The sequence below is a fragment of the Pleurodeles waltl genome, chromosome 8 (assembly GCF_031143425.1).
Source record: "Pleurodeles waltl isolate 20211129_DDA chromosome 8, aPleWal1.hap1.20221129, whole genome shotgun sequence".
NCBI lineage: Eukaryota > Metazoa > Chordata > Amphibia > Caudata > Salamandridae > Pleurodeles > Pleurodeles waltl.
Window position 1 is genome coordinate 506,843,626 of NC_090447.1, and position 21,500 is coordinate 506,865,125.

Below are 21,500 nucleotides of genomic sequence, written 5' to 3' on the forward strand. Positions count from 1 at the left end.
GGCATGGCACCCTGAGCGGAGTGCCATGTCGACTTAGTCATTTTCTCCCCACCAGCACACACAAGCTGGCAAGCAGTGTGTCTGTGCTGAGTGAGGGGTCTCCAGGGTGGCATAAGACATGCTGCAGCCCTTAGAGACCTTCCCTGGCATCAGGGCCCTTGGTATCAGGGGTACCAGTTACAAGGGACTTACCTGGATGCCATGGTGTGCCAATTGTGGAAGCAAAGGTACAGGTTAGGGAAAGAACACTGGTGCTGGGGCCTGGTTAGCAGGCCTCAGCAAACTTTCAAATCATAACTTGGCATCAGCAAAGGCAAAAGGTCAGGGGGTAACCATGCCAAGGAGGCATTTCCTTGCACAACCCCCACCTCCCCCCAAATGAAAGAGGATGAGACTAACCTTTCCCAAGAGAGTCTTTATTTTCTAAGTGGAAGAACCTGGAAAGGCCATCTGCATTGGCATGGGCAGTCCCAGGTCTGTGTTCCACTATAAAGTCCATTCCCTGTAGGGAGATGGACCACCTCAACAGTTTTGGATTTTCACCTTTCATTTGCATTAGCCATCTGAGAGGTCTGTGGTCAGTTTGAACTACAAAGTGAGTACCAAAGAGGTATGGTCCCAGCTTCTTCAGGGACCAAACCACAGCAAAGGCCTCCCTCTCAATGGCACTCCAACGCTGCTCCCTGGGGAGTAACCTCCTGCTAATGAAAGCAACAGGCTGGTCAAGGCCATCATCATTTGTTTGGGACAAAACTGCCCCTATCCCATGTTCAGAGGAATCAGTCTGCACAATGAACTGCTTGGAGTAATCTGGAGCTTTGAGAACTGGTGCTGTGCAGATAGCTTGTTTCAGGGTGTCAAAGGCCTGTTGGCATTCTACAGTCCAGTTTACTTTCTTGGGCATTTTCATGGACGTAAGTTCTGTGAGGGGTGTCACTATTGATCCATATCCCTTCACAAACCTCCTGTAGTACCCAGTCAAGCCAAGGAATGCCCTGACTTGAGTCTGGGTTTTTGGAGCTGCCCAGTCCAGAATAGTCTGGATCTTGGGCTGGAGTGGCTGAACTTGGCCTCCACCTACAAGTTGTCCCAAGTAAACCACAGTTCCCTGCCCTATCTGACATTTGGATGCCTTGATAGAGAGGCCTGCTGCTTGCAGGGCCTTCAAAACCTTCTTCAGGTGGACCAGGTGATCTTGCCAGCTGGAGCTAAAGACAGCAATATCGTCAAGATAAGCTGCACTGAAGGACTCCAAGCCAGCAAGGACTTGATTCACCAACCTTTGGAAGGTGGCAGGGGCATTCTTTAAACCAAGGGGCATAACAGTGAACTGATAATGCCCATCAGGTGTGGAGAATGCTGTCTTTTCTTTTGCTCCTGGTGTAATTTTGATTTGCCAGTACCCTGCTGTCAAGTCAAAGGTACTTAAGTATCTGGCAGCACCTAGTTTGTCAATTAATTCATGTGCCCTTGGAGTGGGATGGGCATCTGTCTTGGTGACAGAATTAAGTCCTCTGTAGTCAACACAAAACCTCATCGCTCTCTTTCCATCCTTGGTGTGAGGTTTGGGGACTAAGACCACTGGGCTAGCCCATGGGCTGTCAGAGTGCTCAATGACTCCCAATTCCAGCATCTTGTGGACTTCCACCTTGATGCTTTCCTTAACTTGGTCAGACTGTCTGAAAATGTTGTTTTTGACAGGCATGCTGTCTCCTGTGTCCACATCATGGGTACACAGGTGTGTCTGACCAGGGGTTAGGAAAAAGAGCTCAGCAAACTATTGTAGGACCTTCCTACAGTCAGATTGCTGTTGGCCAGAGAGGGTGTCTGAATAGATCACTCCATCAACTGAGCCATCTTTAGGGTCTGTGGAGAGGAGGTCAGGGAGAGGTTCACTCTCAGCTTCCTGGTCCTCATCTGTTACCATCAACAGATTCACATCTGCCCTGTCATGAAAAAGTTTGAGGCGGTTCACATGGATCACCCTTTTGGGGGTCCTGCTAGTGCCTAGATCTACCAGGTAGGTGACCTGACTCTTTCTTTCTAGCACTGTGTAAGGGCCACTTCATCTGTCCTGAAGTGCCCTGGGAGCCACAGGCTCCAGAACCCAGACTTTCTGCCCTGGCTGAAACTCAACCATAGCAGCCTTTTGGTCGTACCACATCTTCTGGAGTTCTTGGCTGGCCTCAAGGTTTTTTCTTGCCTTTTCCATGTACTCTGTCATCCTTGAACGTAGGCCTAGTACATAGTCCACTATATCTTGTTTAGGCTCATGAAGCGGTCTCTCCCAGCCTTCTTTTAGAAGAGCTAGTGGTCCCCTTACAGGACGGCCAAACAGAAGTTCAAAGGGGGGAAACCCTACTCCCTTCTGAGGCATCTCTCTGTAGGCGAAAAGCAGACATGGCAAGAGGACATCCCATCTCCTTTTGAGTTTTTCAGGGAGCCCCATGATCATGCCTTTCAATGTCTTGTTAAATCTTTCTACAAGACCATTGGTTTGTGGATGGTATGGTGGGGTGAATTTGTAAGTCACCCCACACTCATTCCACATATGCTTCAGGTATGCTGAAATGAAGTTGGTACCCCTGTCAGACACCACCTCCTTAGGAAATCCCACTCTGGTGAAAATACCAATGAGTGCTTTGGCTACTGCAGGGGTAGTAGTGAACCTAAGGGGAATTGCTTCAGGGTATCTAGTAGCATGATCCACTACTACTAGTATGTATTGGTTCCCTGAGGCTGTGGGAGGTTCCAGTGGACCCACTATGTCCACACCCACTCTTTCAAAGGGGACCCCCACCACTGGAAGTGGAATGAGGGGGGTCTTTGGGTGTCCACCTGTCTTACCACTGGCTTGACAGGTGGCACAGGAGACACAAAACTCCTTTACTTTCTGGGACATGTTGGGCCAATAGAAATGGTTGACTAACCTCTCCCAAGTCTTTGTCTGTCCCAAATGCCCAGCAAGTGGAATATCATGAGCTAAGGTCAGAATGAACCTCCTAAACTCCTGAGGCACTACCACTCTCCTAGTGGCACCAGGTTTGGGATCTCTTGCCTCAGTGTAGAGGAGTCTGTCTTCCCAATAGACTCTATGTGTTCCAGTGATTTTTTCCTTTGGACTCTTCAACAGCTTGCTGCCTAAGGCCTTCAAGAGAGGGACATGCTTCTTGCCCCTTACACAACTGTTCCCTTGTGGGTCCCCCTGAGCCTAGGAGCTCAACCTGATAAGATCCTAACTCCGTGGACTCAGTTCCCTCAGAGGGCAGAACTTCTTCCTGGGAAGAGAGGTTCTCTTTCTCTTGCTGTGTTGAAGCTGGTTCCCCAGTCTTCTTTCCTTTTCTCTTGGAGGGTTGGGCCCTTTTTCCAGACTCCAACACCACTTTTTCACCCTGAGCCTTGCCCTGTGCCCTTGTCTTGACACACACCAGTTCAGGGATACCCAGCATGGCTGCATGGGTTTTGAGTTCTACCTCAGCCCATGCTGAGGACTCCAGGTCATTTCCAAGCAAACAGTTTACATGGATATTTGAGGAGACCACCACCTGTTTCAGGCCATTGACCCCTCCCCACTCTAAAGTTACCATAGCCATAGGATGTACTTTAGTCTGATTGTCAGCGTTGGTGACTGGATAAGTTCGTCCAGCCAGGTATTGGCCAGGGGAAACCAGTTTCTCTGTCACCATGGTGACACTGGCACCTGTATCCCTCAGGCCTTCTACACTAGTCCCATTACTTAAGAGTTGCTGCCTGTATTTTTGCATATTAGGGGGCCAGGCAGCCAGTGTGGCTAAGTCCACCCCACCCTCAGAGACTAATGTAGCTTCAGTGTGAACCCTGATTTGCTCTGGGCACACTGTTGATCCCACTTGGAGAGTAGCCATTCCAGTGTTAGCTGGAGTAGAGTTAGAAGTGGAACCTTTCTTGGGACAGGCCTTGTCTCCAGATTGGTGTCCCTGCTGATTACAGCTATGACACCAGGCCTTTTTGGGATCAAAGTTTTTACCCTTGTACCCAAAATTGGATTGTGAAGAGGCTTTGGACCCTCCCTCCTGAGCAGGTTTTTGGGGCCCTATAGAAGACTCTTTACTCTTTCCCTTGGACGTCTCAACACTCTTCCCCTGGGGAGTCTTTGTGACCCCTTTCTTTTGGTCACCCCCGTGGAAGTCTTGGTCACCCTAGTCTTGACCCAATGGTCCGCCTTCTTTCCCAATTCTTCGGGAGAAATTGGTCCGAGGTCCACCAGGTGCTGATGCAGTTTATCACTGAAACAATTACTTAACAGGTGTTCTTTCACAAATAAATTGTACAGCCCATCATAATCATTTACACCACTGCCATGAATCCAACCATCCAGTGTTTTAACTGAGTAGTCAACAAAATCAACCCAGGTCTGGCTCGAGGATTTTTGAGCCCCCCTGAACCTAATCCTGTACTCCTCAGTTGAGAATCCAAAGCCCTCAATCAGGGTAGCCTTCATGAGGTCATAGGATTCTGCATCTTTTCCAGAGAGTGTGAGGAGTCTATCCCTACACTTTCCAGTGAACATTTCCCAAAGGAGAGCACCCCAGTGAGATCTGTTTACTTTTCTGGTTGCACAAGCCCTCTCAAAAGCTGTGAACCATTTGGTGATGTCATCACCATCTTCATGTTTAGTTACAATCCCTTTTGGGATTTTCAACATGTCAGGAGAATCTCTGACCCTATTTATGTTGCTGCCACCATTGATGGGACCTAAGCCCATCTCTTGTCTTTCCCTTTCTATGACTAGGATCTGTCTTTCCAAAGCCAATCTTTTGGCCAACCTGGCTAGCAGGAGGTCATCTTCATTAAGTCTGCCCTCGATGCTTTCAGAGTTGCTGGACTCTCCTGTGAGAGAAGCAGCATCTCTGACTATCACTTGTGGAGACAGGGTTTGAGGAACCCTGTTCTCCCTAACTATGAGTGGGGGGTGGGAAATCCTCTACATCACTAGCTTCCCCCTCTGGGAGTGTATCATCAGAGGGGTTGTTTTTAGCAAACTCTGCCAAAAGCTCCTGGAGCTGTACTTTGGTAGGGTTTGAACCAGTCTTTATCTTTTTTATTTTGCAGAGACCTTAACTCTGACATCCTAAGATGCAGGTAAGGGGTGAGGTTGAGTTCCATCACTTTCTCTTCTGCAGCAAACATTATGTTTCTAAAAGTTGGAATACTTTTTAAGAATCTAAAACTATCTCTAGAACTTAATTCAAACTTTTACAAAACTTTTAAACTCTAAAAGAAATGCTAACAGGGACTAACACAAGGCCCTAGCAGGACTTTTTAAAATTTCGAAAAATATCTCAAATTTCAAAAATCAGTTTCTAATGACAATTTTTTGAATTTAGTCGTGTGATCAGGTATTGGCTGAGTAGTCCAGCAAATGCAAAGTCTTGTACCCCACCGCTGATCGGCCAATGTAGGAAGTTGGCTCTGTATGTACTATTTCAAAGTAAGAAAGAGCATACACAGAGTCCAAGGGTTCCCCTTAGAGGTAAGATAGTGGCAAAAAGAGATAATTCTAATGCTCTATTTTGTGGTAGTGTGGTTGAGCAGTAGGCTTATCAGAGGGTAGTGTTAAGCATTTATTGTACACACACAGGCAATAAATGAGGAACACACACTCAAAGACCATTCCAGGCCAATAGGTTTTTGTATGGAAAAATATATTTTCTTAGTTTATTTTAAGAACCACAGGTTCAAGATTTACAAGTAATACTTCAAATGAAAGGTATTTCAATTAGGAACTTTAGGAACTTTGAATTAGCAAAATAGCATATACAGTTTTCACACAAATGGCAATAAGCTATTTTAAAACTAGACACACTGCAATTTTCAACAGTTCCTGGGGGAGGTAAGTGTTTGTTAGTTTTGCAAGTAAGTAAACCACCTACAGGGTTCAAAGTTGGGTCCAAGGTAGCCCACCGTTGGTGGTTCAGGGCAACCCCAAAGTTACCTCACCAGCAGCTCAGGGCAGCTCAGGTGCAGGGGTCAAAGTGGTGCCCAAAACGCATAGGCTTCAATGGAGAAGGGGGTGCCCCGGTTCCAGTCTGCCAGCAGGTAAGTACCTGCGTCTTCGGAGGGCAGACCAAGGGGGTTTTGTAGGGCACCTGGGGAGACACAAGTCAGCACAAAAAGTACACCCTCAGCGGCACGGGGCGGCCGAGAGCAGTGTACAAACAGGCATCGGGTTTACAATGGAGTCCAATGGGAGACCCAGGGGTCTCTTCAGCGAAGCAGGCAGACAAGGGGGGGGGGGCTCCTCGGGGTAGCCACCACCTGGGCAAGGGAGAGGGCCACCTGGGGGGTCACTTCTGCACTGGAGGTCGGATCCTTCAGGCCCTGGGGGCTGCGGGTGCAGTGTCTTTACCAGGCGTCGGGTTCTTCGAAGCAGGCAGTCGCGGCCAGGGGGAGCCTCTGGATTCCCTCTGCAGGCGTCGCTGGGGGGGCTCGGGGGGGTCAACTCTGGCTACCCACAGGGTCGTAGTCACCGGGGAGTCCTCCCTGTAGTCTTGTTTCTCCGCAGGTCGAGCCGGGGGCGTCGGGTGCAGAGTGCAAAGTCTCACGCTTCCGGCGGGAAACGTGGAGTCCTTTTAAAGTTGTTTCTTTGTTGCAAAGATGTTTCTTTTTTGGAACAGAGCCGCTGTACTCTGGAGTTCTTGGTCCTTTTAGATGCAGGGTAGTCCTCTGAGGCTTCAGAGGTCGCTGGACCCTGTGGAACGCGTCACTGTTGCAGTTTTTCTTGAAGTGGGGAGACAGGCCGGTAGAGCTGGGGCCAAAGCAGTTGGCGTCTCTGTCTTCTCTGCAGGGCTTTCAGGTCAGCAGTCCTCCTTCGTCTTCAGGTTGCAGGAATCTATCTTGCTAGGTTCTGGGAGCCCCTAAATACTCAATTTAGGGGTGTGTTTAGGTCTGGGGGGTTAGTAGCCAATGGCTACTAGCCCTGAGGGTGGCTACACCCTCTTTGTGCCTCCTCCCTGAGGGGAGGGGGGCACATCCCTAATCCTATTGGGGGAATCCTCCACCTGCAAGATGGAGGATTTCTGAAAGTCAGAGTCACCTCAGCTCAGGACACCTTGTTTTTCTCATTATCTCCTCCGGCCTTGCCGCCAAAAGTGGGGGCGTGGCCGGAGGGGGCGGGCATCTCCACTAGCTGGAGTGCCCTGGGGTGCTGTAACAAAGGGGGTGAGCCTTTGAGGCTCACCGCCAGGTGTTACAGTTCATGCAGGGGGAGGTGAGAAGCACCTCCACCCAGTACAGGCTTTGTTACTAGCCACAGAGTGACAAAGGCACTCTCCCCATGTGGCCAGCAACATGTCTGGTGTGTGGCAGGCTGGTAAAACTAGTCAGCCCACACTGGAAGTCGGGTATGTTTTCAGGGGGCATCTCTAAGATGCCCTCTGGGGTGTATTTCACAATAAAATGTACACTGGCATCAGTGTGCATTTATTGTGCTGAGAAGTTTGATACCAAACTTCCCAGTTTTCAGTGTAGCCATTATGGTGCTGTGGAGTTCGTGTATGACAGACTCCCAGACCATCTACTCTTATGGCTACCCTGCACTTACAATGTCTAAGGTTTTGCTTAGACACTGTAGGGGCATAGTGCTCATGTACCTATGCCCTCACCTATGGTATAGTGCACCCTTCCTTAGGGCTGTAAGGCCTGCTAGAGGGGTGACTTATCTATGCCATAGGCAGTGTGAGGTTGGCATGGCACCCTGAGGGGAGTGCCATGTTGACTTAGTCATTTTCTCCCCACCAGCACACACAAGCTAGCAAGCAGTGTTTCTGTGCTGAGTGAGGGGTCTCCAGGGTGGCATAAGACATGCTGCAGCCCTTAGAGACCTTCCCTGGCATCAGGGCCCTTGGTACCAGGGGTACCAGTTACAAGGGACTTACCTGGATGCCAGGGTGTGCCAATTGTGGAAGCAAAGGTACAGGTTAGGGAAAGAACGCTGGTGCTGGGGCCTGGTTAGCAGGCCTCAGCACACTTTCAAATCATAACTTGGCATCAGCAAAGGCAATAAGTCAGGGGGTAACCATGCAAAGGAGGCATTTCTTTACACCCACTTTGAAATTACACTCTACAGGACTTCACTATTCATCACTCCACTATACACCACAACACTGTAAGCTATTCCACAGTATGCCGCTCTGCTCTATGCCACTCTGCTCTCTGCAAATTCCACTGTATGGATCTCCACCTTACATCACTCCAATGTACGCCACTACATTGTACACAACTCCACTGTATTCCAGTCCACTCTATGCCTGTACAATGTGTGCCACTCCAATCAACTCTATTCCTCTCTGTGTGACTCCACTGTACGCTACTGCACTCTACACTATTCCACTCTACAAATGTCACACTAGGCTATTCTACTCTGTGCTACTGCACTCTATGCCCCTCCACTGTACGCCATGACACTGTGCACTATTCCACTCTATGCCACTCCACTCTACCCCACTCCACTCTACTGTATTCCACTCTACTGTATTCCACTCTATGCCACTTCACTCTTCGCCACTCCACTCTACAACACTCCATTATTTGTCACACAATGCTACAATATTACATTCCACAGCTCTCCACTCTACTTTACTCCACTGTGCGCCACAATGCTGTATGTTGTGATACTTTACACCACTCTATTCTACTCCACTCCACTGTATGCTATTCCACTATATGAAACTTCACTCTTTGGCACTCCGCTCTATGCCAGTCGACTTTATGCTGTTCCACAGTATGCCAATCCACTATGTCTCTCTACTGTATACTACTCTACTGTATGCCACAACACTCTATGCCACTCTACTCTATGCTATTCCATTCCATGACACTTGACTCTACATCACTACATCATGCTTATTGCGTGCTGCAGAAGTAATCACAGTAGGAAAAGGGGGGAAAAAAGGGAAGGGCCTACCTTAACCGCTTCACCAAGCGGTCCTGACAGAGAGGTCGGTATAGGCGCACAGAGAGCGCCCACCTTTGATGCAAGTCTGACTATAAGGGGACGCTCCCTCTCCAGTATACCAGAGGCTAGTAGCCTCCATTGTTAGGGTCCTCCCCAGGTATTCCCTTGGTTAAGGTAGGCCCTTCCCTTTTTTCCCCCCTTTTCCTACTGCGATTACTTCTGCAGCGCGCAATAAGCATTTGCAACAGGGATCCAACGCCCTGATGAATGCCCAGAGACCCTCCATAGCTCAATCATAAGGGCAGAAACATGTCGGCTACTTCTTTTAGATAGGTGACCTTGTGAGTCATTGCTCTCACACTGGTTCCCCACTTCTTTTAATCACACCACACAGAACCTTCTATTAAACTCACCCTGGTATCTGAGTAGGTGTTTTTATTCCCATAGCACAGCTGGATCCCTTCTTTCCAGAAATCAAATTAATTTACGCACTCCCTCCTGTTCTTTTAACAGTGAGGTTGAGTCCGCCCAGGTGGTATTGTTCTACCTGGGTGGGGCTAGGTGGTCATATGATGAAGCATGACACTATATAGTGTGTGAGACCACCTAGTCCGTAAAGGAAATCCTCCTCTACAGACCTCATACCACCCCACTTTCCATCCACATTTTACCTTCAGTCGAGGTACAAGATTGGTCTAGTGTTGCAACTGGCACACTATCAATCTACTTATAGTTGCCAAAACCCCGTACTCTCTTTTGTGATTTAGTATTATGTTTGGGGAGTCGAGTACGGCGTGTGTCCTTTTCCGCTCCCTCATACTCTCCCTTTGTGTATTACCACTCCATTGTACACCACTCCACTGTATGCCACTCCACCCTATGACACTATACTGTATGCCACTCCACTCAACTCTCTATTCCACTCTGTGCCACTCCTGTGTACATCTGTCACACTAGGCTGTTCCACTTTAACAATTGCTCTCTATGCCACTCCACTGTATGCCATGACACTGTACACTATTTGACTCTACGAAACTCCACTCTACCCCACTCCACTCTACTGTAATTCACCCTATGCCACCACACACTACGCCACTCCACTCTATGCTATTCCATTGTAGATCACTTCACTCTATGCCACTCTACTGTACACCACTCCACTGTATGCCATAGCACTCTCCACCTCTCCACTGTACCTCATTCCACTCCACTGTAAGTCAATCCACTCTACACCACTCAACTTTACACCTCTCAAGTATACGCTGCTCCACCCTATGCTATGCCACTACACTACACCACTGTATGCCATTCAACTTTTCACCACTCCCCTCTGTGCTATTTAACTCTATGCCACTTGACTCAACGCCTCTCCAGTGTATGCTATTCTACTCTACATCACTCCACTTTTCACCACTCTACTGTATGTCACTCCAATCCACCAAACCCCACTCTACACCACTCCACTCCACAGTATTTCATTCTATGCCATTCCTCTGTATAGCGCTCTATGCCACTCTACTGTACGCTATTCCATTATGCGCCACTTTTCTTAATGCCACTCTACACTCCTCCACTTTATGCTATTCCACCCTATGCCACTCTCCTCTATGCCACTCCTCTCTATGCTTTTCCATTTTATGCCACTCATTTGTATGCCACTCTATGCAACTCCACTCCACTATTTCAGTCCATGCCACTCCAATCTATGTACTTCACTCTACACTATTCTACTCTATGCCACTCCACTGTACACCACTCCACTCTGCATTACTCAACTCTATGCAACTCCATGCCAATTCACTCTATGCATTCCACTCTCCGCCACTCCACTCTTTGCAACTTCACTCCATGCCACTCTGGTCTACACTATTCCAGGGTATGTCACTTCACTCCACTCCACTCCTCTCTATGCCAATCCAATCTATCTCACTGTACTCTGTGCCACTCCACTGTATGCCTCTCCACTCTATGCTGTTCCACTATATGCCACTCCACTCTATGCTATTTCACTGTATGCCATTGTACTGTATGCCACTTAACTATATTCCACTCTACTTTCCCAAACTCTGTTCTACGCCCCTTCTCTCTATGCTACTCCACTCTACGCCACGCAACTCTACATTAGCGTACGCTATTGTATATGACTCCACTGTACGCTACTCCACTCTACACTGCTCAACTTTACCCCAATCCAGACTGTACATCACTCCACTCTATGGTATTCCACTCTACCCTAGTCTGCTCTGTGCCACACACACACATACTATACGCTACTCCACTGTACGCCACTCCATTCTATGCCACTCCACTCTACACTATTTCACTCAACACTAGTTGACTCAACACGACTTTATACCACTCCATTGTACGCTATCCTACTCTACATAACTCCACTTTATGCCACTGTACTGTACAACACTCCAGTCTATGCAACTCTACACTATGCCAGTCCACTCTACGTTATTCCATTCTATGTCACTCAACTCTATGCCACTATATACCACTCCACTTTATGATAATTCACTCATTGCCACTCCAATGTATGCAACACCACTTTACACCACTCCACTCTTCACCACTCCACTCTATGCTATTCCACTCTATGCCACTGCACTCTATTCCACTCCACTGTACACTATTCTACTCTGCACCACTCCACTGTGTGCCACTCCACTCTACAACACTCTACAGTACAACATTACACAGTATGACACTGTCTTCCACTTTACTCGATAACATTCTACTTACCAACACTCTTCTCAACAACAGTAGAATCTACAGATTAAAACACTATTTTATTAAAAATTTTATTAAAAATGTAGTAAAAAAAACAAAGGTCAAAACTTAGTTATAGTTAGGGAACTTTATATATTCTTTCTATAAAAATCCAACTTAAACTACATAAACGTTACACATTCCAAACTTATAGCTATAACTTTAATTTATAATTTAGTCTTTCTGTACAAACCCAACATAAAATACGCGAACATTAGAAATTATAACGTTACAACTGCACCTTAAAATTATAATTGTACACCACCTTTACATTTTTATAAACAGTGTAGTCATCTTGAGAGACACACTACATTTATTATACCTCACACCTTCTCCATGCACTGCTAATACCCTTTCATATCACATCACTTATACCATCTGAAATTATACTATTACCAACACTTATGACATCGCAAATCACATCACTTGGGAGAACAAAGGACAGGGTAAAGTGACAAGTTATAGTTAATGTAGTGTGGCTACCGAGTTCACTACACTGTATATGGAGGTGCGCGAGTTACAATAATTTGAAGGTAGTGTATAAATTATAAATTGAAGGCATAATTATAACTTTCTAATTCTAATGTTTGTGCAGTTTAATCAGGGTTTGTATAGAAAGAGTAAAGTTTTCCTAACTATACACGGGTGGCCTTTGCCGTGTACGGTAAAAACTATATTTTGACATGCTTTTGTTGGTGCTCCGGTTTTCATAGTAATTGCATTTTGGTGTTCGTTTTTGGAAGACAATGTTTTAAATATCCTTTCGGCATGATGTTACAGTATTTCTCTATCAGTGTGTTTAACGTGATGATGGCGTTAGCTCATTTTGTGATTTTTAAATGTGTTAGTCTTTTGATTTTAAGCACCCAAACCACTCTTCTGACCATATCAATCTCCTTGAAAAAGTTAAATCTATTGCCTGAACGTTGCTTGAACCAATAAACTAGTTTATTACGTGAAGCTTTCCAACTTTCTTTTTTCATTTGACTCAAAGGAGAGACATTCTCAAGAACAGTCACGTAAGGGGCAGATGCTGGAGGTAGTTGTAGAATGTCCCTACAAGGTGTCAGTTCATTAGGGGGGGTTAAAGATTGGTTGGAGGTGGGTGTTTTAGGAACCCTGGTCTGCCCTTGTCTTAATTGAGGGACAGCCTCCTTTATTTTCAATACCTCCTTAGAAACCGGGTTGTCATTCATCTTCTCCAGATGACAATTCAGTTTCCCATCCTTTACCCGAGGAAACCACTGTCTAAAGGTTCCTGGACTTTGGCTACAAGGCACTTCTTTCACTGTAGATAAAAATGTAATGTTCAATCTACTTCATGGCATACTTTCTAGAAATCCATTCTCCAAATTATCTTCTCTTTCCAGGCTCTTATCACAAAAACATTTGAGGCTCCTATTAATAGAGGCCAATAAAGTATTGCATTTTAGGAGTATAGGTAACCAGCGACTATCCTCTCCCCACAATAGTCTCGAATGGCTTGACTGACTTCTTAACAACATTCCGCCAAACACAAATATCATCCTTCTTCTTTTTCTTCAGTGCGGGGAATTATCAGTTTGCTGACTATTTGAAGTGGTTTTAAGGAGTCATTAAATATACAGGGATTGTTTATAGGTATTTGAGGATTACCAGTTGTTGCCGAATAACTCAAATTAGCTGAGGAGGTGCCATAGGAACTGATGAGAGATAGAAGTTCAGCCTCTGCTAAAAGGTGCATAGATTGACGCTGAGCTTCTAATCGCTCTTGAACCAAGAATCTCTGTGTTTATCAATCCCATCGCACAAGTGAGAAATTTGGTAATTGAAGAAACAGTTTTCACTCTCTGATCTTCCCCCGTCGAGTTAGTTGATTTCCTCTCACTCATATTACCAGTAGTTCACTCTCCCTCTATTACAGTCGCAGGAAAAGAACAAGCATAGATATTCCATGGCGCTGCAAAGACAGGTGGCCCAGTCCAGCCTCTTCCGGGCTCTGACAGGTGCAAAGGGACCTGCTCTTGGCCCAGTCTTCACCCAGGCATGCACGTCCTCCTGGGCTTTGTTTTGTCACCTCACGTTGGCTTACAGGGGTGAGGTCCCCAAACACTCCTTACAGCGTCCAGGCTATAGGCACCGTTCTGTACTTAGGAGCGCTTCACCAATGAGCCAGCCTCCTGGGCTCTGTGATGTCACCTTATGTTGCCTTGCTCGGGATGAAGTCCCCAAATAGCCCTCCTACACTTAAAAGCACTTATCCAGGGAGCTCCGCCCCTGGACTTCTATGTTAGTCAACACAGCATTTGGCTTCTGTTTAGTTTTAGCGAAGAGGATTCAATTATCTCCTCCTAGCCTCGATGTGTTTATCCCTTTCTTCAGCTGAGCTTGAAGATTTCTATCACTGTGCCCAACAAGGCGACCATTTCCTCTTTTCTCTATTGGACAAATGAAATCTGCTCTAGTGTTCAGGAAAAATTAGAGGGGGATATTTATAGTCCCCTTGCGCCACCTTGCGCCACATTAATGTCAATATTTATGATGTTAATGGGGCCCAACGAGGCCTAAATCTCTGTGCCGTATTTACAGGGTGGCGCAACACAAGGTGGCGGCAGGGGGGTGCTAAGGGCCCCAGGGGAAGTGGCGCTGCACTCGGTGCAGCGCCACTTTCCATAAATCTGCCCCAAAGTGTCCTGGAACCAATGAGTGTCTCAAAGCATTCACTGGAAGCGATATGGAGGCGCATGAAAATAGGAGCAGGTAAATAACACAGGAGAAAATAATCAAAACACTGGAAGACGACATGCCACCCCTCCATTAACACCATTTGTACTCTTTCCAAATTCTCTATCGGAGTTAGGGTTGACACCATTCCCAGATATTCACCTTGTAAGATTCTGCAAAGGCAAGTACATAATACTTATTTAGAACATTACATAAAATCGTCTGTATTCATGCTTAACATGGCGTTTCTGTCTTTGTTTACTTTAATTGCCAGTCAGGGATGTTAAGGCAGCTCTAGAACACATTTGAATTTATGTCTTCTTATGTATACTGTTTAAAGCATGTATGGACAAAATACCGGCTGTAAGTGATAATCATAATTTTTGTACTGGCTGGAACATAAACATATTGGTCATGCTAGTAAAATATAAAAAACGGACAGATTACAACACTAATCTGAGTTCATCCCTACTTTCATGTGGTTTGGACATTTGTTTTCCCAAATGGATTATCACTCTAGATTTTAAAAGTATAAAAGTTCACAATACATACATCTCCTCTTTTAAGAGCTAGGCTTGTGAGGGGTGAAGAAGATTGCAATACATCTTGATTTCCTTGGCATTATTTGTATTTCTTGCTCTATTGTATACAAATCAAAGCCTAACTGTAGAGTAAACTAGAAATCTAATGTCAGGGGTGTACAACATTGAATATTAATGAGTGCTTTATGACTTGTATTTGCAGATGTTAGGAGGAATCCCTTGGCAAGCCTACTTTCAGCGAGTTCTTTCGGCTTCTTCAGCGACTTATGCTCAAGTGCTTTCCTTCTTGGCTGCATTTGGATGTATAGTGATTGCTATTCCATCAGTGCTGATTGGTGCAGTGGGAGCATCAACAGGTAAACAACGGTTACTTTAGAATTAGTGAATGATGAAAAGGGAAATGTATGCTTCTGACTGCTTTGTTGTACTAATTTAAAAAGAAAGGAACTCGTACCTCGCCTTTCCATTGTTGCTGCTCCCTTATTAATGCCGAAGACCTCTCATGATACAGTTTATGATTGTGCCTGCGAGCCACATGTTGAAATGTGGGGAGGGAACCAGGAGTTCAGGGCGAAGGGTACAGATTTACACCGCAATGAATGAGACCTATGTGCCAGACTGGGTCGTGTATGTAAGTAGGCTTGTGTGTATGCTCAGTGTGGATTCTGCTGAATTTGAGATTTGGGTGTCAAAAATATTTTAGCTTTGTCGTTTTTCAAACCTATTGAAGCACCTAGGCCAAGATTTATGCCACAAAACTCCGGTAACCCAGTTTTGCATGAAAAAGTATACTGCCGGCTAACGCCATTCCAAGACACCGTCCCGGCGTCATATTAATGGAATGACGGTAGCCGGCGGTAAGGCCCGGCTAGCGTCATGAAAAAGGACGCTAGCTGGATGGGGAGGCATAGGGGGAACAGGAGGTTGTGCGTCAAAAGATGCCACTAGTATGGTCAGAGGCATAAAAATGCCTCTAACCAGACTAACGTCATTTTTTTACGTAAAACCCCCATGGACATGACTCCTGCCTTAGGAAAGACAGGAGTCATGGCCATGCCCAGGGGACACATGTCCCCTGGGCATGGCCATTGGGCCCAGTGCCAGGTAGGGAGGCCCAAGTTAGGCCCCCCATGGCACTTAAAAAAAAAAAGAGAAATACTTACCTGTACTTATCTTACTTACCTGGGATGGGGATCCCCCACCCAGTGGTGTTCGTCTGGTGTGGGTGGGGGTATCCACGGGGCTAGGGAAGGGCACCTGTGGGCCCATTCTATGGTGTCCAACCATGGAAATGGGCCCACAGGTCCCCTAACGCCTGCCCTGACCCAGGCGTTAAATAACCTGACCCAGGAGTTAAATAATGGCACTAAGCAAGCTTAGCACCATTATTTAAGGCCCCCTTTCCCCATGCATGATTTTAGCACGGGGGATAAATATGGCGCTACGGCCATATCGTATTTTTTTGCACGGGAGTGCCTACCTTGCATCTCATTGACGCAAGGTAGTTTCCAGCAGGCAAAAAATTACTTTAACTCCAAAACTTTGGCGCTAGAGTTAGGTTTGCGCCAAATTTGCGTACAAAAAATGATGCAAATTCGGCACAAAGCAAGTATAAATCGGAGCCCTAGTTGCTTATTCTAACAGGTACACAGCTATTGTGGTATTTAATATAGCACTGTAGCTATTCGAAAAATGATTTCTGATATGCTAAGTGCATTATAAGTTCATTGCACATCATTAGTGGCTGAAAGCTTGTCCCATACACAAATGGGTCACAACACATTTTCCGCTACTCATGCATCAACAACCATATAATTAGTTATCAAACGATTCAAAGTAATCCACGAGGGACCAATCCCCTTTGCCAACTGTTGTTGTCTTTAATGTTTGCATTTGCATTCTTTGTTTGCAGTGTTGTGACTGTGTTCCAATGTGGGTGTCATTCTGAGTATGAAAGCAGTGACAACGTTCTGATGCACAGTGTAGTCCTCGAAGCAGCGCTTAATTTCGAAAACAATAAGTGCTGGTCAGTGCTTAATTTGTAAGTGCTGCCAATGACAGTACCAGCACAACTACCAACCATCACACTCTTACAGATGTGATAATTCAGTCTATTTCAGGCCCCCAAAGCTATAAGAATGGCTTGGGTGACAGTTATTAGTCATTTTTAATGTACATTGAATTAATAAACAACAGTTGTAGTGTTTATCACTAAATTAGACAAACAGCACCAGCACATAGCAGACTGTCATGTACCGGTGCTGACAATTAAGTGCAGGTGCCGAGCACTAGAAATTACCAGCTCACATTAAGCACTGGTGCTGGAGCCCAAATCTTTTCTCAGAAGCCCATCTCCGGTGCTATTGAAGGTCAGGGTAATGAATACATAGGCTGCGTAGTCTTGACTCAGTGTTATGTCTCTCTGTTCTACCACCAGACACACCCTGCCTTATTTCTCTCATGCTGGTTTTTTCCACACCTGTTTTCTTCCTTTGTCACTATTTTTCAGTCATCATCTTCCTTATTCCCTATTTGTGTTTTTCACTCTACTTTTCTGGATCAATGCCTGTAGCGGAAAAGAAAGAGCTGGTCTCCAAAAATCAGTGCAGATGGGCCCCACTTGCAACCACCAGCTCAAATTAAGCATTGACTAAAAGCCTTTGCAGCTGCGTGGCATAAGGTGTGCATGGTAGACCCACTCATAGAACCCCTTCATAAGGCCAGCCAATCATGACTCGCTGTACACAACTTGTTTTACAGTAATATATTAGTGCATATGAGGATATGAAAAGGATGAGTAACATGGTACAGAAATAGGGCAGTCTGACAGCCTTTTTGTGCACCATGGTTTGTTTAGTGATGTGATTCTTACTGGAATTATTTTATTGGTGTGGTCCTTAAAACAGCGAGGTGTTTAGGATAGCAATGCCTACAAAATACACCTGAATGTACAGTAGAAAGTATATGGACTAACAGTCTGCTGGAAAATAGATTTCTATGTCTAGAGAGAACTGTGAAGATGATATTTTCTTTAATATATTACCTAATTAGTCAAAAATGTGACAGAGTTACTATTTTAGTAGTTAAGGAATGCTCATAAAACTTATTACTGATAATTTCTGAAGAATTATAAATGTCTCCAGAATTCTAAGAGTAGCACCAAAATGCAGGTCCATCAGAAAAAAATGTAACCAAACCCTTCTCTGGTAGAAAATTAATCCAGCTACAGAAAATGTCATAGGGGAGACAAAGTGAAGTTCTCTGTCCTGCAAGGATCATTAGTTAAGGGAATTATTCTATTGAATAAAGCAAGCGTTGGCAAAGCCAATAGGATTCACCTATGCAAGAGCTATTGGCTTTGCAAAGTATTTCGCCATGTTGTACAGCAATGTGGAGTTGAGTAGAGTGGAGAGTACTGGTATGGTGTAGAGTGACCTGGATTGGAGTAGAGTGAAGTGGCGTAGAGTTAAGTGGTGTACAGTGGTGTAGAATGGAGTGGCATAGAATAGAGTGCAGTGGTGTAGAGTGGAGTGGACTGGCATAGAGTAGAATTGTGTATAGTAGAGTAGAGTGGTGTAGAGTGTTGTGGCATAGAGTGGAGTGGCATAGAGAAGCATTAGGTAGAGTAGAGTGGCAGAGTGGAGTAAGGTAGACTAGAGTGGCATAGAGAGCAGTGAGTGGTGTGGGGTGGTGTAGATTGCAGTGGAGCAGATTGGAATAGATTAAAGTGGAATGTCATTGCATAGTGTTGTGGACTGCCATAGAGTGCATTAGAGTAGAGTAGCATAGAGTGGAGTAGGCTAGTGTAGAGTAAAGTGGCATAGAGTAGAGTGGCTTGGATTGGGGTAGGGTTGAGTGTGGTAGAGTGAAGCAGCAAAAGTGAAGTGGCATAGAGTGAAGTGGCATAGATTAGAGTAGTGTGGAGTGTGGTAGAGTGGCATAGAATGGCATTGTGTGGAGTGGCATGGCCTAGAGTAGAGTGGAATACAATAGAGTGGAGTGTATTAGAGTAAACTGGACTGCGTGCAGTGGTATAGAGTAGAGTGCAGTAAATCAGTTATTTAATTAGTTTATTTGGCACAAAAGTCATAAAAACAAAATAAGAACATGATCAAAGCTCAGTCATCACAAAATATAAAATACAAAGTTTATTAAGACAATTTAAAAAGCAACATTCTGGCTCAACAAGGATAAAAAACAATAAACCATCAGTTGAAATGACGGTTCAGATAAAGCTGTGTCCTGCTTTTAATTGCACAATGAATAAAGTTTGCTACCTTTAAGCAAGCTCTCACAGAGGACAATGACTGTAAATAAAGCACGGCTTGCTTGTGAAGTCTGTTATTTTTTGGAGGAAAATTAATAGTGTATGTTTCCTATATCTTGGTATTTGCAAAACAGCATAAAGTGCAAAGTGGAGTGTGCATAAAAGCCATCTCAGGGGCAGGCATCCAGACATGATGCATACCTGACTGGTTCTGGGGAAGCAACAACAAAGTGCAAAGTGCTTAGCCTCAGCTTAAGAAAACAAAGCCCACAGGTAGTTATTGTTTATCCAAGCAAGGTACTGTTCCATACCAGGTCCAGAGACTATAGGACTATGAGAAGAGACAGTGGGGGTCATTCTGACCCCGGCGGTCAGAGACCGCCGGGGCCAGGGTCGGCGGGAGCACCGCCGACAGACCGGCGGTGCCCCGCAGGGCATTCTGACCGCGGCGGTTCGGCCGCGGTCAGATTCGGGAAAGCGGCGGTCTCCCGCCGGTTTCCCGCTGCCCAGCAGAATCCTCCATGGCGGCGGAGCGCGCTCCGCCGCCATGGGGATTCTGACACGCCCTACCGCCATCCTGTTCCTGGCGGGACTCCTGCCAGGAACAGGATGGCGGTAGGGGGTGCCGCGGGGCCCCTGGGGGCCCCTCCAGTGCCCATGCCAATGGCATGGGCACTGCAGGGGCCCCCGTAAGAGGGCTCCACAAAGTATTTCAGTGTCTGCTATGCAGACACTGAAATACGCGACGGGTGCCACTGCACCCGTCGCACCTTCCCACTACGCCGGCTCAATTCTGAGCCGGCGTCCTCGTGGGAAGGCTGATTTGCCCTGGGCTGGCGGGCGGCCGCCCGCCAGCCCAGGGCAAATCCCAAAATACCCTCAGCGGTCTTTCGACCGCGGAGCGGTATTTTGGTGGGGGAACTTCGGCGGGCGGCGACTCTGTGCCATATCTATCATATCTTGTCCATTTCCAAAAATCATCCTTCAATTTTTGCTTGTAAGGTGAGGAGAGCATCTTTGGGCTAGTATAGAAGTCCTGTGTGCACAGGGACTTACTGGCATTGTTAAAGTACATTAAGCATGATATTCTCAAAGCATACTCTAACTTGATACAGCCCATAATCACCTTACAATTACATTCTGTTTCAGGCTTTGTCCAGATAGCCAGCTGCAATAAAAGTGTCTGATGTCTGATGATGTTCCAAAAATAGTCAAGACCAAGTTCAGTATGGCAACTGTAAGTGGATGTGCAATGGGGGACCGCTAACAATCTATTTAAGCACCCATTTTCAACCCTCTGGATGGTAGGATTATCTTTAAGCCCCAAAATGTCAGAGCCATAAGATGCAATTGCTAGGTATTTAGCTTTATAGACTTTCACCAGTTCACTGAAAGGTTTTGAGCCTATGTTTATTATGAACTTAAAAAAATGTGTCCACACTACATGCAAGTTTAGCTGCCTTTGCAGCGCCTACTGGATTCCATGAGTAGTTATTGTCAAGGAGTACCCCTAGGTAAAGAAAAGTTAGGGCTAGCATGACAATGGACAAAAAAGACTTGTTTCTACTATGCGTAGGCCCATAGATCATACTATGGGGTTTAGGATGATTACCAGTGAGGTCCAGATCATTCATAACACTAATAAAATTATCAAGGACTTTCTGGAGCCCAAGTTTCGGTCTGGTAAGAACGGATTCATCTCCAGATAATAAAGCATGATGGGTATCAACAGATGAGACGTCTTCCTTAACATTAAGAAGTTGGTGTTTTAAGCCATTTGTGTATGGAGTAAAAAGAATGGGCGCCAAGACACATACTTGTTGTACACCATGGGAAAGCTTGAAGGAAGCAGTGATTTGTCCATGGGTCCGTATCTCACACTAGCTGAAACTTTCTAGTGACGTTGTCTCAAAAAGTTAACTATATTTGCCTTAACCCCCATTTTCTTCATTATGGCTTAAAGCTTAGAGTGAATTACATGATCAAAGGCAGATTTTAGATCCATAAATGTTAAATAGATAGTACGTGATTTAGCTAGCCTGTACCTGTTAATTAATAGCTGTAGATTTAGACACTATTCAGTGGAGCCCAACCCTGCCCTTAACCCATTCTAAAGATCTGGAACAATGTTATTGTCATGGGTCCAGACCTTGAGACATTGCAAAATTATTCTGCTCAATATCTGTGTAATAGAATTAATCAGGGAAAAGGGTTGGTAACACTTTGGATCACCTCTATCCCCTTCTTGAAAATGGGCAAAATTGCTGAATGTGACCAG

At 45.7% G+C, this 21,500-nt stretch overlaps 1 protein-coding gene across 1 annotated transcript in view; it reads left to right on the forward strand.

Moving 5' to 3' along the window:
• Positions 1 to 21,500, forward strand: part of SLC5A7 (solute carrier family 5 member 7) — a 326,704-nt gene that overhangs the window by 216,356 nt on the left and 88,848 nt on the right. Inside the window, exon 7 of the mRNA XM_069204469.1 lies at positions 15,158 to 15,311. Coding sequence (XP_069060570.1) covers positions 15,158 to 15,311 — 154 coding nt within the window. The remainder of the gene's footprint in view (positions 1 to 15,157; positions 15,312 to 21,500) is intronic.